Source organism: Saccopteryx leptura, chromosome 9 (genome assembly GCF_036850995.1).
Source record: "Saccopteryx leptura isolate mSacLep1 chromosome 9, mSacLep1_pri_phased_curated, whole genome shotgun sequence".
Lineage (NCBI taxonomy): Eukaryota > Metazoa > Chordata > Mammalia > Chiroptera > Emballonuridae > Saccopteryx > Saccopteryx leptura.
This window is the reverse complement of record NC_089511.1, coordinates 30,814,470-30,834,612: the sequence shown is the minus strand read 5'-3', so window position 1 is coordinate 30,834,612 and position 20,143 is coordinate 30,814,470. Positions and strand designations below refer to the sequence as shown.

At 45.5% G+C, this 20,143-nt stretch overlaps 1 protein-coding gene across 1 annotated transcript in view; it reads right to left on the bottom strand.

Moving 5' to 3' along the window:
• Window positions 1-13,295, bottom strand: part of PLCG2 (phospholipase C gamma 2) — a 171,275-nt gene extending 157,980 nt beyond the window's left edge. Inside the window, exons 1-2 of the mRNA XM_066348717.1 lie at window positions 13,168-13,295; window positions 2,805-3,041 (exon numbers count right to left, since the gene is read on the bottom strand). Of these exons, the coding sequence (XP_066204814.1) occupies window positions 2,805-2,997 (193 nt within the window). The 5' untranslated portion in view covers window positions 2,998-3,041; window positions 13,168-13,295. The remainder of the gene's footprint in view (window positions 1-2,804; window positions 3,042-13,167) is intronic.
• Between the last annotated feature and the right edge of the window lie 6,848 nt (window positions 13,296-20,143).

Sequence of the window (20,143 nt, the reverse complement as noted above, 5' to 3'; positions counted from 1 at the left end):
ACCAGGATCCCCTGGGGAGCCTATTAACAACATTACTCCGTCCCAGGTCACCCAGTGAGTGATGGCCATCCTCAGCCACTCCAGGGAGAACTGCTTTTAGTTAACCGACAGGGGAGAACTACAGAACATGGATTTCAGGAGCCAAAATCCTGTCTGGTGCCCCTCAGAGTGAGCTTCAGGAGAAGGTTCCAGTAGCCTATCCTTGTAAAAGCTCCCCAGGTGTTTCTCGTGGCCAGGCTTAGGACCGACAGGTCAAGAAAAGAAAGGACAGTCCACTCTCAGCATGGCACACCTGTATTTACTGCCAGTACCCCTGCAGGCTCCGCCCCACCCCAGCTGCAACAGGTTTCTGGGCCACCTGGAAGGTCGAGTGTGGCCAAAGCAAACAAAATTGGGAGGAAAGTTGGCTGCCTCTACACATTTTCAAAGCAGGGCTTCTGGCTCTGGGCCATCGGAGGCCTCCTTGGCTCTGAAGACAGGAGCAACCTTTTGGAAAGCTGTTTAATCTCACTCATAACAAGAGAAACCACATGGAGAATTACACCAAGCTACCTGAGCCTACCTGTGAAAGGCCACGTTCAGCACCTCATTATAGTATACACATGGGCTTTTATGGGGTGCTGTCAAACTGCCAAAGTCAAAATACCCTTTAACTCGGAAATCACACTCCTAGGAAGCTGTCTTGGGATATACCCGTATGTGCATATAGAAGAATAACGCAAGGATAACCCTCAGGCACTGCTGGTGGGAATGCAGTCACTTGGAAAACAGTCTGGCAGTTCCTCAAATGACTCCACACAGAGTTGCCATATGAACCAGCAGTTACAATCCTAGGGACACCTAAGAGAAATGAAAACAGACATCTGCACAAAAACTTGTACATCCAATGTTCACAGCAGCACTGTTTCTATTCACCAAAAAGTGGAAGCAACCCAAATGTCCACCAATGGATGAATGGATAAACAAACCGTGGAAAAATCCACATGATGGAATATTATTCAGACATAAACAGGAATAAAGCACGGATACACACCACAATATGGACAAACCTTGAAAACAGTTATGCCAAGTGGAAGAAGCCAGAGGCAAAAGGCCACAGTTCTATTGACAGGAAATATCCAGAACAGGGGCATCTAGAGAGGCAGGAAGTAGGTGAGCGGGTTGCGTAGGGCAGGGGAGGAGGATGGGGAATAGAGGGAGAGGGCTAACGGGGTCAGGATTTCTTTGTGAGGTGATGAACACATTCTAAAATTGACTGTGGCTGCACATATCTGAACATACTAAAAACCACTGAATATCTCATTTTAAGTGCTGGATTATACAGTGTGTCAAGGACTGAGCTGTATCTTGGTGAAGCTGCTACCAAAAAAGAAGGAGAATGCAAGTCTAGTTGCTGCTGCTAATAGCAAAAGACTGGAAGCAGTTCAGATGTCCCTCTCTTGGGGATAAACTGTCACCCTGCAGCCAGAATGCTATGTGGCCGTGAAAGGAGATGGCGGATCAATGGGCGGATAACAAACCACCTCCAAAATAATTACTAAATTTCCAGAAAGCAACCAAGGGGCAGAAGTGTATGTCGTAGATCTCCATCTGTGTGTGACCACGACGCACACACCTCACACCAGCACAGAGGGCTTCTGGAAGACAAAGAGCTTGATAATGAGAGTGCCTGTGGAGCACGGGCTGAGGGCTGAGGGCTGAGGGAGAGAGACATTTATTTATGAGTTTTGGGGGGTCTTCCCCCCCAAGTGTACATTTTAATTTTTTAATTAAAAAGTAGTTCATAGGCCCTGGCCGGTTGGCTCAGCGGTAGAGCGTCGGCCTAGCGTGTGGAGGACCCGGGTTCGATTCCCGGCCAGGGCACACAGGGGAAGCGCCCATTTGCTTCTCCACCCCTCCGCCGCACTTTCCTCTCTGTCTCTCTCTTCCCCTCCTGCAGCCAAGGCTCCATTGGAGCAAAGATGGCCCGGGCGCTGAGGATGGCTCTGTGGCCTCTGCCTCAGGCGCTAGAGTGGCTCTGGTCGCAACATGGCGACGCCCAGGATGGGCAGAGCATCGCCCCCTGGTGGGCAGAGCGTCGCCCCATGGTGGGCGTGCCGGGTGGATCCCGGTCGGGCGCATGCGGGAGTCTGTCTGACTGTCTCTCCCTGTTTCCAGCTTCAGAAAAATGAAAAAAAAAAAAAAAAAAAAGTAGTTCATAGAAAATTCAAATTAAAGCAAGTCTCTGCAACTGAAAATTGCTTAAGTCTCCTTACGCTGTTTGTTAAAACACAGTCTTAGAAACTTTAGGAACTGAGCCAATTGCCCAATCTAAGGGTGGTGGGGAAAGAAGACACTTCTACCAGGAACAGAACTTCATTTGAAAGCTCCAGAACATTCTCTGTCCCTATGGAGCTGAAGTAAAGGCCTCCCATGCTGGTGTGCAGTAAAATAAAACAGACATTGATCTGGCTACCATGCTATGAGTTTCCAAACTGTGGCCGATTAGCCCCAAAGAGGGCAGAACAGACTGTGATCGTGCAACAGGAACCAAATGACCCCTGATGCTGTCAGACTGAGGGCACCCCCGCCAGCCCAGGTGAGCCATCTGAAGGTCACTGCCAGATTGGCCAACACAGGCCTCTGTCACATGAAAGAAATTGGCTGAATATCCCCCACCTGCTCTAAACCCCAGCAGAGACCCAGACAAAGTGGCCAAACCTCCCTCTGAAGAAGAACAGAACAAGGTATCAAACCAACAAGCGCAGTGACAAGTAAAGACAGGGAGGTGAGAAGATGCACGGGCCCGCCCAGCAGGTACTCACAGAAGCCCTCGATCTTGTCGGCTGTCTTACTCCAGGCCACCTGCCGTGTCTCCATGATCACCTGGACGGTCCTGCGCTCCGGGGTGGACTTGCGGAAGCTGAACACGGTCATCACTGTGCCCAGTTCCAGGGCTCTCTTGATCTGACTCTTCTCATATTCCGGAAGGGCGTCCACGTTGACCATGGTGGTCATTGTTGGCTGCTCCCGGGAGGAGGAGGAGTGAGGGGACAAGGAGGCTGGAAGGCAGAATAAACCAGTGAGTTGGTTATAGTTAACCGAGGGGGATTGGGTTAACAGGGCTGGGGCTTCAAGAGCCAAAATCCTGTCTCATGCCCATCAAGGTGAGTTTTAGGAGAAGGATCTAATGGCAGCAAGTTGCTGACCACTCAGAGCCCACACAGGACATACAGAGGTTTAAATGGAAGTGGACGTGTGGGCGGAGACCCCTGCCTGACCCCAGTGATCTAACCGTTATCCAGGCTTTGAATAATAACCAAATCACCCCAGCCGGGCCATGAACCCCCCCACTCCACACACACTCTTATGCTATAGAATATTTGAATAGTCAAAGCAGCCCAGGCTGCCTCTCAGCACCCCAACCCTCATCACCAGCATCCCTTTCTATCCTGCCTTGAAATTTCTAACCACCCCTTAAACTTCCTAAATGAACAGAAGGAAAAAACAAAACTCCACAATGTGTCCATAGAGACCTCTGCATGAAAAATGGGGCCAAGAGGACAGAAAACCTCAGGGCCCAGCAGTCTCAAGTTCAATTCCTGGTAAGTGTTCCTGCTGACTGTGTAGGCCTGGACAGGCTGTGTGACCTCTCCAAGCCTCAGAGTCATCCTTTCTAAAGTGGGAGTGTTGGGACAGTTAGAAAGCTTGGAATGCAGTGTCACCAGCCAAGCGCCTCGCATGCTGCTCAGCATCCAGCAGGCGACCTTGAGTGCCACTCATTCCTGCACACAGTTGGTTCGTCAGAGAGGCGCTAGGAACCCAAATCTTGGAGCCATCGTCCAGCCCCTTTCACACAACCACATCCAATCCGTCAGCACACCCGGAATCCAACCTGTCTCGCCCCTTCACGGGTTCGTAGGATCTTATCCTTGGATTATCCCAAGCACCTATGAACACTGGACTCCCTGCTTCTGCCTGCCTCCTACAGACAATTCACAGACCGGTAACCAGAGGAATGCTTTTACAGCAAGAGTGAAATCATATCATTCCTCTCTTCAACCCTGCAGTTCCTCCCTGAGCCCTTGCTCTGCACACTGCCACCCCTAATTCTGCCTCCCAACTGTTCAAACACATGCTGCCTTCCACTCAGAGGGGACTTGAACTGAAGGCTGACTAGCTGCAGACCCTATACCGAGTCACGGAAGACCCCTGGGCCTCATTTTCACACTTGTAAAGGAGGAAAGAGACTATAAGGACCTCCAAAGGTTCTTGTGAGGATTAAATCAGATAGCGTATCTTGGGCCCTTAAAACAATGAAGCCAAGTCAGTGCTCCTGGAATTTAACCACTGCTAAATCTATGGCCCTCATTTGTTCTGCGTATGTTCATATCTCCCCCCCTCCCTTCAAATCCCTTTAGGAGCCCACAGTTGTTACTCTGTAGAGAGGCAGGTGGTCAGCGAGGGCTGCCTGGGCCTCTATGGGGGCTCTGACTCCTCCAGAGTCTCCTGCCAAGATGCTCAAACTTGGGGCCTCAGTTCCTTCTTCTGTAAAATGGGGATAATGGTACCACCCTGAAGGGGTGCTGGAAGGACTGAAAGCTACAGTGTATACACAGCCCCCAGCATTTAGCAGGCCACAGATAATATTAGTCAGTCAACATCTTAATCAAGTGTCAGCTCCATGGTAGGTACTAAGCTAAGGACTAATAAGCAAATGTAGAGAAGTTGAGGTGGGGACCCTCCCAGCCACAGGCACTCTGCAGGTATGCAGGCAGCCAGAGATGAACAAGAGCATGAATTACACCTGTCTGTCCATTTGCGAACAACCCCAGCTCAAGGATTCTGATGGAAAGAAGTCAGCACAGCAGAAGCAACGCTGGGAAGGGAGCACCAAGGGAGCAGTGGGAAGGGTCCCCAAGTCTAGTCTGGCGTAAGGTTGGGAGCTTAGAGGACTCAGAGAACACTTCTAGGACAGAGGGCATCTGAATCCAAACTTTAAAAAAACAAATGAAGCAGGAGGGAACAGCACTCTAGGCAGAAAGGACCAGGCTGTAGCGAAGGCCATGCAGCAGGACTAAGGGGGTGTGCCTAGAAGCCTCCCACCTCTTCAGCCTCCACTCCAGGTCAAGGGGAGGAACAAGGTGCCCAGGGCCAGTCTCACTCAGTAACTGTTTATTGGCCAGCCCCAGGTGCCAGCACCTCACATACCTAGTTCATCTCATTAATCTCAATGAGAAATACAGAAAGTAAAAACAAGTCCTAATAGGTGATGGTCATGCAGACAAGTGGCAGCACAAGGACTGGAACCCTGGTGTGGATCCCATGCCCCTGCTACTTCAGCACCTGCTTTATGGAATTCAGCATCCGTGGCAGAATCTGACCAGATAGTAACTCATTTGGCAGCCCCTGTCCCTCTCTAGCGAGAAGTTAAAAGGACTTGTCCAAGGTTACACAGCTAAAAAGTGGCAGACACAGGATTTGAACATGGTCCTAGCTCTGCAGCTCTTCACCATTCTGACTACGGTGTCCCCCACTTCCAGGTTTCAAGGCCAATGTGCAGGAGGGGGCAAAATAGAAAATGCACACCCTGTCTGCAGACGCGGATTAAGTTCAATTGAGGCCCTGGCCGCAGAAGAAAATATTGGGCCCCTTGCCTGTTGTAAACAGATCAAAGTGGGAAAAGAATATAGCAAAACAGGAATACAGCTTTAAAGAATAAAATGGCAATAAACAACTACATATCAATAATAACCTTAAATGTAAATGGATTAAATGATCCAATCAAAAGACATATGGTAGCTGCTTGGATAAGAAAACAGGACCCGTACATATGCTGTCTACAAGAGACACACCTTAAAACAAAAGATGCACATAGACTGAAGGTAAGAGGATGGAAAAGATATTTCATGCAAATGGAAATGAAAAAAAAGCTGGGGTAGCAATACTTATATCAGACAAAATGGACTTTAAAACCAAGGCTATAGTAAGAGAAAAAGAAGGTCATTACATAACGATAAAGGGAGCAATCCAACAGGAAGATATAACCATCATAAATATCTACGCACCTAATATAGGAGCACCTAAATATATAAAGTGGACTTTGATAGATATAAAGGGCGAGATCAACAGCAATACTATAATAGTAGGAGATTTCAATACCCCAGTAACATCACTAGATAGATCCTCAAGAAAGAAAATTAACAAAGAAACAGCAGACTTAAAGGACACACTAGATCAACTCAACTTAACAGATATCTTTAGAACCTTTCACCCTAAGGCAGCAGAATATACATTCTTTTCAAATGCTCATGGTACATTCTCTAGGATAGACCACATGTTAGGGCACAAAAGTGGTCTCAACAAACTTAAGAAGACTGAAATCATATCAAGCATTTTTTCTGATTACAATGGCATGAAACTAGAAATCAACCACAACAGAAAAACTGAAAAATACTCAAATACATGGAAAGTAAATAGCATGTTATTAAATAACGAATGGGTTAACAATGAAATCAAAGAAGAAATAAAAAAATTCCTAGAAATGAATGATAATGAACATACAACAACTCAAAATTTATGGGACACAGCAAAAGCAGTCCTGAGAGGGAAGTTCATAGCACTACAGGCATTCCTTAAGAAGCTTGAAAAAGCTCCTTCATCTAAAAGAACTAGAAAAAGAACAGCAAGTAAGGCCCAGAGGTAGTAGAAGGAAAAAAATAATAAAGATCAGAGCAGAAATAAATGACATAGAGTCTAAAGAAACAATACAGATGATCAATGAAACCAAGAGCTGGTTCTTTGAAAGAGTAAACAAGATCAATGAACCTTTAACGAGACTCACCAAGAAGAGAGAGGACTCAAATAAAAAAATTAGAAATGAGAATGGAGAAATAACAACTGACACAACAGAAATACAAAATATTGTAAGAAAATACTATGAAGAACTGTATGCCAAAAAATTAAACAACCTAGGTGAAATAGACAAATTCCTCGAAACATATAATCTTCCAAAAATCAATCTGGAAGAATCAGAAAAGCTAAACAGACCGATTACAACAAAAGAGATCGAAACAGATATCAAAAAGCTCCCAAAAAACAAAACCCCTGGGCCCGATGGCTTCACTGGTGAATTCTACCAAATATTCAAAGAAGAACTAACTCCTATCCTTCTCAAGCTATTTCAAAAAATTCAAGAGGAAGGAACACTTCCAAGTTCCTTTTATGAGGTGAGCATAATTCTGATTCCAAAACCAGGCAAAGACAACACAAAGAAAGAAAATTATAGGCCAATATCCCTGATGAATTTAGATGCTAAAATCCTCAAGAATATATTAGCAAACCAGATCCAGCAATACATGAAAAAAATCATACATCATGATCAAGTGGGATTTATTCTGGGGAGGCAAGGATGGTACAACATTGGTAAATCAATTAATGTGATTCACCACATAAACAAAAGGAAGGAGAAAAACTACATGATAATTTCAAGATTCAGAAAAAGCATTTGATAAAATCCAGCACCCATTTATAATCAAAACTCTCAGCAAAGTGGGAATACAGGAAACATACCTCAACATGATAAAGGTCATCTATGACAAACCCACAGCCAACATCATAATTAATGGACAAAAATTAAAAGCAATTCCCCTAAAATCAGGAACAAGGCAGGGGTGCCCCCTTTGACCACTCTTATTCAACATTGTACTGGAAGTCCTAGCTACAGCAATCAGACAAGAAGAAGAAATAAAAGGCATCCAAATTGGAAAAGAAGTATTTAAACTATTATTATTTGCGGATGATATGGTACTGTAAATAGAAAACCCTAAAGTCTCAGTCAAAAACCTACTGGACCTAATAAATGAATTCAGCAAGGTGGCAGGATACAAAATTAATACACAGAAATCAGAGGCATTTTCATACACGAACAATGAACTGTCAGAGAAATTAAGGAAACAATCCCCTTCACTATTGCAACAAAAAAAATAAAGTACCTAGGAGTAAATTTAACCAAGGAGATTAAAGACTTGTACTCAGAAAATTATAAAACATTGATAAAAGAAATCAAGGAAGGCACAAACAAGTGGAAGCATATAGCATGCTCATGGTTAGGAAGAATAAACATAATTAAAATGTCTATATTACCCAAAGCAATTTATAAATTCAATGCAATGTCAATTAAAATACCAATGACATACTTTAAAGATATAGAACACATATTCCAAAAATTTATATGGAACCAAAAAAGAACACAAATAGCCTCAGCAATCTTAAAAAAGAAGAATAAAGTGGGAGGTATCACACTTCCTGATATCAAGTTATACTACAAGGCCATTATACTCAAAACAGCCTGGTACTGGCATAAGAACAGGCATATAGATCAATGGAACAGAACAGAGACCCCAGAAATAAACCCACATCTTTATGGACAATTGATATTTGACAAAGGAGGTAAGAGCATACAATGGAGTAAAGACAGCTTCTTCAACAAATGGTGTTGGGAAAATTGGACAGCTACCTGCAAAAAAAATGAAAGTAGACAATCAACTTACACCATTCATAAAAATAAACTCAAAATGGATAAAGGACTTAAATGTAAATCATGAAACCATAAGCATCCTAGAAGAAAACATAGGCAGTAAGCTCACCGACATCTATCACAGCAATATATTTGCTGATTTATCTCCATGGGCAAGTGAAATAAAAGACAAAATAGCCCTGGCCGGTTGGCTCAGCGGTAGAGCGTCGGCCTAGCGTGCAGAGGACCCGGGTTCAATTCCCGGCCAGGGTACATAGGAGAAGCACCCATTTGCTTCTCCACCCCTCCGCCGCACTTTCCTCTCTGTCTCTCTCTTCCCCTCCCGCAGCCAAGGCTCCATTGGAGCAAAGATGGCCCGGGCGCTGGGGATGGCTCTGTGGCCTCTGCCTCAGGCGCTAGAGTGGCTCTGGTCGCAACATGGCGACGCCCAGGATGGGCAGAGCATCGCCCCCTGATGGGCAGAGCTTCGCCCCATGGTGGGCGTGCCGGGTGGATCCCGGTCGGGCGCATGTGGGAGTCTGTCTGACTGTCTCTCCCTGTTTCCAGCTTCAGAAAAAAAAAAAAAAAAAGATAAAATAAACAAATAAACAAATGGGACTATATCAAACTAAAAAGCTTTTGCACAGCTAAAGACAATATAAACAGAATAAAAAGACAAACCACACAATGGGAGAACATATTCAACAATACATCTGATAAGGAATTAATAACCAAAATTTATAAAGAACTTGTAAAACTCAACACCGGGAAGACAAACAATCCAATCAAAAAATGGGCACAAGAAATGAATAGACACTTCTCCAAAGAGGACATACAGATGGTCAATAGACAGATGAAAAAATGTTCAACATCACTAATCATTAGAGAAATGCAAATTAAAACCACAATGAGATACCACCTCACACCAGTCAGAATGGCGTTCATTAACAAAACAACACATGATAGGTGCTGGCGAGGATGTGGAGAAAGGGGAACCCTCCTGCACTGCTGGCGGGAATGCAGACTGGTGCAGCCACTGTGGAAAACAGTATGGAGATTCCTCAAAAAATTATAAATAGAACTGCCCTTTGACCCAGCCATCCCACTTATAGGAATATATCCCAAGGACACCATATCACTGACTGAAAAAAAGAAATGCACCCCCATGTTTATGGCAGCATTGTTCACAATAGCGAAGATCTGGAAACAGCCCAAGTGTCCATCAGTGGATGAGTGGATTAAAAAGCTGTGGTACATATATACTAGGGAATACTATGGGGCCATAAAAAAGAAGTAAATATTACCTTTTGCAACAATATGGAGGGACCTGAAAACTATTATGTTGGGTGAAATAAGCCAGGCAGAGAAAGAAAAATATCATATAACCTCACTCATTTGCGGAATCCAAGGAATAATGAGAAACGAGGAACGGAATTGAGACAGAGGAGGGATTAAAGGGACCAGAGGAAAAGAGGACAGAGGGAAAGGGGATGATAGGATGGGATAAACCTGAAGGTAAGGGGGGAGGGCGTTATGGAGAGGGGGGCAAGGGAGATGTTGAGGGGAATATGGGGGAGGGGGGATGCATTCAGGGTGACCCTAGAATCTATGTAAACACAATTAATTAAATAAAATATATATATATATAAAAAATTTAAAAAGAAAATATTGGGCCCCTTAAAAAAGAGAGAGAGCGCCAAGGAAAATAAAAATACATGTTAACCATATTTTTAAATAAATAAGAAAATATCATATACTATTAATGTTAAAATTGCACATATGAAAACAAACTTGGAGTCATTAGAAAAAAGTGTAAAGTTGAGGTTTGCAGGGCCCTTCAGAAGTCGGGGCCCAGGGAGTATGCCCAATGCGCCCACCATTAATCCGCCTCTGCCTGTCTGAACACTTCCACCCAGGGGTCCCCAAACTTTTTACACAGAGGGCCAGTTCACTGTCCCTCAGACCCTTGGAGGGCCGCCACATACAGTGCTCCTCTCACTGACCACCAAAGAAAGAGGTGGCCCTTTCGGAAGTGCAGTGGGGGGCCGGATAAATGGCCTCAGGGGGCTGCATGCGGCCCGTGGGGCCGTAGTTTGGGGACGCCTGGAACCCTCCAGTCAGGAGGCACTAGGGCCCTCAGTTCTGATTCTGGCTTTGGGAGGACCTTGGACTTAACCATCCTGGGATTCTGGTTACTTCCAGCTCAGAAGCCCAGTGGAATAACTCAACCATAAACATCAAGTCTCTTGTGCTGCCTCTGGCCAAGAACCAGGAAGAAATCCTCATGGCCACAAGATCCTTGGACTCGACCATCAAAATCCACCCTGGCTTGCAGAGTTGGATGCTCACCAACTAAGGCAAGGAGGTCTCTGAGGCCTTGACCCCAGGGGAGGGCAATAACCATCACAGGCAATTTTCATTTTGCTTCTGCTTTCAAAAAGATGAAATAGCCTTGAAATCTCTTTATTGTTCCTGTTTCTCATCTTGCCTGGGTAACTCTGTAAAATGACTTACGGTATAAATTAGATATACAACAAATATGGCTGAGATTCAATAAGAAGTTTCACCAATTCTACTTTTCACGTCCTTCTCTTTGAAATAAACTTCTGGGATACAAGGACCCAGCACCAGAAAGCAAGGGAGTTTTCTCCTCTTCACAGCTTTCTGCACATACTAGGCCAGTACAGGATATTATACAAAATCCCACGAGACAACTCTCTGTTAAAAATCAGCACAGTCGCATCCCTGAGGTAACCCTCTTTTGTCCAGCCTGAGGGATATTGCTGCAGCACCCAGCACCCACCCTGCAGCATCAGGAGACATGTTTTCATGGGAGGAAACAGGCAGTATCAGTCACTAAGGGTAGAAGTGCGACTTGGCTCAAGTTTTTTTTTTTTTTTAGGGCAACCTGTGAACATCTAGTAAAACATGTATCTGCTTTGATCCAACAATCACATATGTGCAGAAAGAAACATACACAAAGATGTTCATGGAGGCACCACTTGTAACAGAAAGAAAGAAAACCACCCAGGAAACAACTCAACTGCCCCTCAATGGGGGTGGCAGCAGTTGGGAAAGACTGTAAATAAATAATGAAATACACACTTTAGAGAATGCACCATAGCTACTGGAAAGAACAAGGACGATTTAGAAGCGATTTGATCTGGAAAAGTCATGATAGAGAAGAGAAAGAGTTGCAAACCGGTAAGTATAAGATAATTACATTTCTAGAAGGCTGTCCGCTTATAAATCCAGGGAGAGCAGTTACATCTGGGGAATGTGGAAGAGGGGAGAAAGGACGCCTCGACTTATATTAATCCAAGTGGTGGCATAATAGATGAACTTTTCTTTTGCACGTGTGTGTGTGTGTTGTTGTTGTTGTTGTTACTGTTCTCTAAACTAATATCTGTTTTCAAGTTTTCTCACTGGCCGTTTTGCACTGACTTGGGTCCCTGCTCTACCTCTTCCAGAAAAGCCTCAAACGCTCAACGCTCAAGGTCGAGTGGTGGGGAGGGTGAGCAGCGGAAGGGAGACAGCAGCATCATTAGACAATTTCAGCATCAAGGAAGGCTGCAATGGTTATCCTCCCTGAGCCGATACACACGTGGTGCACACACCTTTGTAACAGGGTAAGTGTCTGCAGCTGGCACGAAACCTTCCCTAAAGAACTGCAGCTAAGGTTGATGGCCCAAGCCCCATGCTGTACCAGAGGGTAAAAAAACTAGCCAGGTACCCTTTCCATAGACACAGCCCTGATGTGTAGCCCAGTGTGCAGGGGAAGAGAACTAATGCTCAGAAAGGTTCTTCAAACCTGCCCAGGATCACACAGGTGAAACTGAAATTCAAATTAAGTTTACTGAAAAGGCCACCTGTTTCCCTTGAGCCACGTCAGCCCCCTCTCCCCACCATACTCTCTCAATCTCATTCAAGACTAGGGTGCTAAAGAGTCTCTCCCCAGCCTCCACCAGAGTCGAGGCGCCAAGTCCCAGTCCAAAAGGAACACATCTTTCCCTCGAATTCTTCCCCTATGGGGGTAATGACCTCTTTGGGATTCCAAAACATAACCAGAAAAACGCACAGACGTACACACATAATTATGCATACAATCGCGGGGTGAGAAAGGGGACCATGAATCCCTGAACACTATTCGGGACTCTCTCCTTGGGGGAGGGCTGTACCTTCGTGGTACCGCGCGGCCACCCACCCACCGTCAACCACCTGTGCAATACAGGGAAGTGCCGGCCCGGCCCCGCGCAGGAGACGAGCCCTAGGCACAGAGGTGGCCAAAAACACTGCGAATCTCACGCAGGACCCCGCAGCCACCGGAGCCCTGAACGTCAACGCCAGCGCTTGCCCAGCCCCCCGGACCGCTAGCCACACCGCTTCCTCCGGGTTCCCATTCAAAGCCGGGGCTGCCCCCGAGCACAGACCGGAGAAGTGACTCCATCCTCGCGTGAGGAAGTGGCCGGCGGCCGAGCCCGGACCCCTGCCGTCACCGCCCGTCCGACCCGGGGCACAGCGGGCAGGACCCCGGACGCCGCTCCCCACCTCTGCCCGCGCCCGCTGCGCCCGGGCGCAGGTTCCTCCCGGACGCAGCCCATCGGGCGCGGGCCCCCCGGGCTCAGATCTGCGGGCGCCCACGTGCGCTCCCGTCAGGCCGCGCCACCCACCTGGCCGTGCCCCCGCCGCGGGTCCCAGCTCCCGGTGCCCCGCGCAGCCCCCCGCCGTCCGGGCTGCGGGCACTTCCTAACGCGCACGCCCTCCGACGCCGGCGCTGCTACTTCTGCTTCAGCCGCGGCCGCGCGACACGTGACTCCGCCGGGCCGCCCCCTGCGCCCGGGCCCGCCCCACCCCGGCCCGGCCCGGCCCGCCGCTGTGAGCACCGCCTGGCAGAAGACTCCAGCAAAGAAACCGAGGCAGCGGGAGTGCAAGCGAAGTCACTTGCAAGATAGAGCGAAAACTTCCACGTAGAGCAGTATTTATGGAGCGCCTGTTGCATACACATGCTTTACATACATTTAGTATAATCCACATAATCACCCGGAATTGACTGGTCGTGGCCCTAATTTGAAATGGGCTACACTGGTGTCCGACCACCTCTTACTGTCTGCTGGGGCAAGCCACTTAAATACTCTCACTCATTTTCCCCATCTGTCAGGATCAAAATAGTGCCGGCCCAAATGTTTGCTGTAATGAACGTAGATTACCAGGTAATTGAGCTCCCATTTCCCACTGAGATTTTTATGGCTTACTTCATAAACTTCTTAGCATATAGAGGACTTAGTCAAATACCTGGTGATGGTAGTTGATTCATTTAGCTAGCCATGCCTATTTCAAGCTACATACTGTATGATGTAACATATTCTTTAAGAGAAATATTGCTTTTTTTCCATTCTCTGCTTTCATGAAGCAATGTTATTCAGAGCTTTCTTATGTCTCTTTGATACAAATATCTTTGTGGGGCCTAGAGCCAGTTTTAGGGTCACCTAGAGAGCTATAAGACAGAACACGTTTTACTCCTAAGTTGCTTGAGTTCCATTTTTAAATCTATGAATTTGCTGTGACTGAAAATGTTACATCCAAAGCCACAGGACTTACTCACTGGCTTTAGAAAAATCCATGGATTCATCTTTCACTGCTCCTGTCTCAGGGGTGTACCAGTGGTATTCACCCCAAATCACTCACTGCACTGGTTTTTAAAGAGATCTTGGCCCTGGCCGGTTGGCTCAGTGGTAGAGTGTTGGCCTGGCATGTAGATGTCCTGTGCTCAATTCCCGATCAGGGCACACAGGAGAAGCACCCATCTGCTTCTCTACCCCTCTCCCTCTCACTTCTCTCTTTTCTTCTCCTGCAGCCATGGCTCCATTGAAGCAAAGTTGGCCCCAGGTGCTGAGGATGGTTCCATAGCCTCCGCCTCAGGCACCAAGAGCTCAGAAGGGAGCAATGCCCCAGATGGGCAGAGCATCACCCCCTAGTGGGCTTGCTGGGTGGCTCCTGGTCGGAACTCATGCAGGAGTCTATCTCTGCCTCCACTCCTCTCACTTAAAAAAAAAAAAAAATCTTGAAAAGTCTTATTATTATAACATCAATCACTTAGGCTCATAGGGCCAATTTTCCAAGAATAATGGCTAAATCTGGATTATATTTCTTGACCTTGTTTTTTTAGAACTTCAACTTATATTTCCATTCATCCTTTTAACACTTTTATTTTGATACATTATATAATGCACGTGGTATATTAGTACAACAGTATGCGTGCATAATTTATTATTACGAAGTCTGCACGTATAGGGAAGCATGTTAAATCTCTTGCTGATAAAATGAGACTGAGTGCAAGCAAGAGTTTTGGAGGCCGTGATAGGAAACCTTGGCTCCTCACCTCTCTCTGTCCAGACAGATGCTAATTCTGGCTGGAGTTTTCTTTAGTCCCCTGGGATCAAGCAAGAAAAGAGCATGTAGAATGTGCTTTCATTGAAAAAAAAACTCTTTGAATCTGTGGTCACAAGCCTACTGCATTTTTGGAATTAAAAGTTATAAAAATAAAAACTTACATCAATTATATATTTGTTTTCTTGTATTTATTGTATGTCTTATATACAGATATCTTATATTTATTGTATGTAAGATAATGGTCATAGTAAATAGCAATTTTCTTTTTCCATATTTTTTTTTTTGCCTCATTTTTTATCCTTAGGTGAACAGCTAATGGAATCCAGTGCAATGAGTAGAGTAAGTGTTTGGGACTCCTCATCTCTTTAGTTTACTCAGACTTCAACTTGGTTATTCAAAATAAAATAAAAAGAATAACCCCAGTTGTGGAAAAAACTGAATGCAAAATAGTGTTTCTTTTCCAAAGCTTGATGGGCATTAATGGGAGGCATACAGGCAGGGAGAACTGAGTTTGTAACCAATCCACAGAGATTCACAAATGGGTCAGGAAGTGACCTCAAAGGGTGGAGGTAACTTTCTTTTCCTTTTCATATAAAAAGAAAGAAGGGGGAGGGAGGATAACCGAAGAAAAAACAGTCTTTTTTTTTTTTTTTTGAGAAAATAGTCTTTTAATCAGCATTGTTTTGATTTTCTATCCTCTGTCCCTTACCAGTCCTCAGGTATGCACCTGTTTTTTCCAATAACCCTCTTCCATTGGCTAGTAGCCATGATGCATTGGACCATTAGCCCCTCAGTACCTCAGTTTGACTCTCTGCAAAATGGGTATAAAAACTGTACCTACCTCCCAGGGTAGTTGTAAGGATTAAATGAGACAATGGAGATTTTAAAAAGCATCCCAATTCGACCATAAGGGCTATATTTAATACTGTTATTAAGAAGAATAAGCTTCATGGTGCAGTGTGATGATATGTACTTGGAGAACAGGGAGATCTGGGTTCAAGTCCCAGGTCTTTCACTTCCTTAACTGTGTGACCTTGGGCTTGTCAGTTACCCTCAGTTATCCTCAATGGACCTCCCAATTTCCCCATCCAATCTACCTTTAGGATATCCACAATGGGCAAATCTGTAGAGAGAGAAAGAAAGGTAGCAGTTGCCCAGGACTGGGGGAAGGTGGTGTTGGAAGGAGATCACTAAGGGGGTACAGGGTTTCTCTTTGGAGTGAGAGGAGTGTTCTAAGACTGATTGTAATGAAAATCAAACATCTCTGTGAATATACTAAAAGCCATTGAACTGTATATGGGTGAAATGCGTGGGTTGTAAATTATATCTTAATAAAGCTGTCCAAAAAAAAGAATGCCTACTTAAAGAATTCAGGGTAGGCCCTGGCCAGAGGGCTCAGTTGGTTAGAGCATCATCTGAAGGTACAGAGGTTGCCAGTTTGATCTCTGGTGAGGGCACATGCAGGAACAGATTGGTGTCCTCTCTCTCTCTCTCTCTCTCTCTCTCTCTCTCTCTCTCCCTCTCTCTCTCTCTCTCTCTCTCTAAAATCAATAAAATAAACATTTTTTTAAAATGAATTCAAGGTAATGCACAATACAGCTGTGGACATGTAACAGCATTTCATTATAATGACCATTATTATACTGTGGGCCTTCCAAACCTGGGCCTGTCACCCTGCCCCAGGGGGCCATACCAACCTCTCCCCTCCCCCTTCACAGCCAAAAATGGCCAGAAAACCCCTGAGAGCCTTTGAGGTTGGTTTCCTTTCCCGACATTGTTCAGAGAAGTGCGTGTCCTCTGGGGACAAGCTGAGTCCCAGCTGCTGGCTGGCAGGCCTCTGCAACAGGAAGTACCACCCAGAACTGGCTCCCAGAACTTGTCAGGGTTAGGCCCAGCCTAGCTGCTTGCATAGGAGGTGAACCCCTCTATTTTTTAAAAGTGTTATTAAGGTATAATTGGTTTTATTTTTATAAATAAATTTTTATTAATTTTAATGGGGTGACATCAATAAATCAGAGTATATATATATTCAAAGAAAACATGTCCAGGTTATCTTGTCATTCAATTATGTTGCATACCCATCACCCAAAGTCAGATTGTCCTCTGTCACCTTCTATCTAGTTTTCTTTGTGTCCTTCCCCCTCCCCTTCCCCCCCGTAACCACCACACTATATTTTTAAAAACCCTGCACATATTTAATGCATACAGTGTGATGAGTTTGGACATATGCATAGACCTGTGTTACCATCACCACAGTCAAGGCAATAAACATACCCATCACCTCCAAATATGTCCCTTTGTCACTTTCTGTGCAGTAGTTTGTGTGTACTTAACACACCTAATCCTCGACAAAATTTTTGGTGTACAATATAGTATTGTTAACTACAGGCACAATATTTGTACAGCAGATTGCTAGAATTCCTGTATAACAAACTTTCTACCCATTGAGCACCTCCCTGTTTCCCCCTGCTCCTAGCCCTGGCTACCAGCATTCTGTTCTCTGCTCCTCTAAGTCTAGTTTAGATGCTTCATATGAAAGGAATCATGCAATATTTGTCCTCCTGTGGCAAGCTTCTTTCACTTAGCATAAAGTCCTCCTGAGTCCTCCAAATTCTCACTAGTGGTAGGACTCCCTTCTTTTTAAAGGCTGAATAATATTCCATTGTATGCATATACAACGTTTTTTCTTTATTCATCCATCAATGCACATTTAGGTTGTTTTCTCACCTTGGCTATTGTGAGTAATGCCACAATAACCTGGGGAGTGCGGAAACCTCTTTGCAATCCTGCCTTCAATTCTTTTGGATATACATCCTCAAGTGGGAAGGCTGGATCAGAGAATAGTTCTAGTTTTACTTTTTTCCATAGTGTTTACTGTTTTCCATCGTGGCTGTACCAATTTACATTCTCACCAACAGTGCAGAAGGGTTTCCTTTCTCCACATCTTTACCAACACTTATCTTTTTTTTTAATGTAATAGCCATCCTAACAGGTATGAGGTGATATCTCATTGTGGTTTTGATTTTCATTTCCTTGATAATCAATGCTGTTTATCACCTTTACATGTACCTGTTGGCCATTAGTATGTCTTCTTTGGAGAAGTGTCTATTTAAGCCCTTTGTCCATTTTTATATAGGGTCATGGGGGGGTTGTATGTTTGTTTGTTTTTGCTATTGAGTTGTAGAAGTCTGCTATTTAAACTGAGGCCTGCTCGAAATGGCCTCATGTTTGTAGGCTTCTCAAGCCTTGTATGTATTCCTGCTGGATCTCACTTATTCATTCAACAAACACTTGAGTTTCTGCAAGGGGCCAGGTACTGCTGGGGAGGTAGCAGTGAGGATTAAAGCTCCACCCAGTGAGTATATGTATAGTTGAGAGGGGCACACAAAGGGGCACTAGAGTCAGATGGACCTGGTCTGAATCCCAGCTCTGCCCCTCACTATCTGCGTGGCTCTGCGCAGAATTTCCATCCTATGTGAGGCTCAGTTTCTTCTTCTGCAGATAGGGTTGCTGTGGAGGAGCGAGCCAGCCAGTGCATGTCCAAGTCCTGGGCTCTGTTCCTGGTTAAGGGGGACCCCAGAGCTGACATTCATCGCATTTGTCATCGCATTGTGATGAAGGCACAGCATACGATCCCTGCTGTGCTGAGACGCCTATTGCCACTCGACCTTTCCCAGGCCCTAAGCCTCACGTGAAATCAAGAGACAGTGTAAAGCTAGGAGCAACCGTGTGCAAGGGTGGCTGAGAATGTAGGACAGGGAGACAGACAGGCTCAGGCAAAAGTATGACTTTTGGTTCCGTCACTTACCTATCAGGTGACCACACTGCAGTGATATAGCTTCTCTGACCCTTGGTTTCCCAGGCTGCATGGCTGAAGACAAAAGGCCCTGCCTGTTATGGGGGGAGTATCAGGATGTGTTCAGCTTCCACAAAGAGGCCGCCTAAAGTCTCATTTCACTGGAAGCCCAGTATATCAATAGAACGAAAGATCTTTTCATGTCCCCCACTCCTGACAACCAGACGTCAGGGGAGAAGCCAGAAAGAGGAAACCTTTCCTCCAAAGCCCCTGGCACACTTCCCTCCAGTGTCCTTGACCAGAATTGGGTCATAAGCCCATTGCTGCAGTTACTCTCAAGGGAATAGGATCCCATGGCTGGCTGGACACTGGGGACAGGGTCAGCATCCTCCAAGTCACGTGAGGGTCCCCACGGTATGTGACAAAACAGAGTAGCTGTTACAGGAGGGAGGATAAATGATGTCACGTGGGCAGTCCAAGGGGTTCTGCAGCTGTCCCAGAGCCACATGAGGCAGCCAGCACAGAGAAAGAAATCATCCCAGTGTTCCCTTTGTTCCCACTATAGGCCAGCAAGCCCTCCCTGCTCAGTTCTCTTATTCATTCAACAAACACAGAGTCCTTATTTCATACCAGAACCTGTGTATTAGTGTCTAGGGGCTGTGCGACAAAGTACCACAGACTGGGTGGCTCAACCCAACAGAAGTTTAAGGTATTCCCTCGCAGTTCTGACGGTCAAGGTCTGAACTCACAGTGTTGGCGGGTTGGTTTCTTCTGGAGGCCCTACAGAAGGAGGCCTCTTAGCTTCTGGTGGCTGCTGGTGACCCTCGGTGTTCCTTAGCTTGGAGCTGCATCATGTTAATGTTTGCCTCCATCTTGAAGGGCCTTCTTCCCTGTATCTATATCTCAACCTCCTTCTCTTTTATCTGCTAAGGATTTAGAGCCCACCCTAAATCCAGGATGATTTCATCTTGTGATCCTTAATGCAATTACATCTGCAAAGACCCTATTTCCACCTGACCTGTGGTGGCACAGTGGATAAAATGTTGACTTGGAATGCTGAGGTCACCAGTTCGAGACCCTGGGCTTACCTGGTCAAGGCACATGAGAGAAGCAACTAGGAGTTGATTCTTCCCTCTCCTAACCCCAGCCTTTCTCTCTCTCTTTCTTTCTCTCTCTCTCTCTCTCCTCTCTCTAAAATCACTAAGTAAACAATAAAGTAACAATCCTATTCTAAAAAAATAAAATAAAAAATAAAATAAGACCCTATTTCCAACTAAGATCACGTTCACAGGTACAGGGGGTTAGGATTTAGATCTTTACCAGGAGGTGAGGATGTCACAATTAAACCCACTATATCCTGTATTCGGTAAATAGGGCAGCCTATTTATGGCTTGAGGGGGAGAGAGCAGGAAGAGGTATTAACTACCGCAGAGCCTGACCAGGCGGTGGCGCAGTGAATA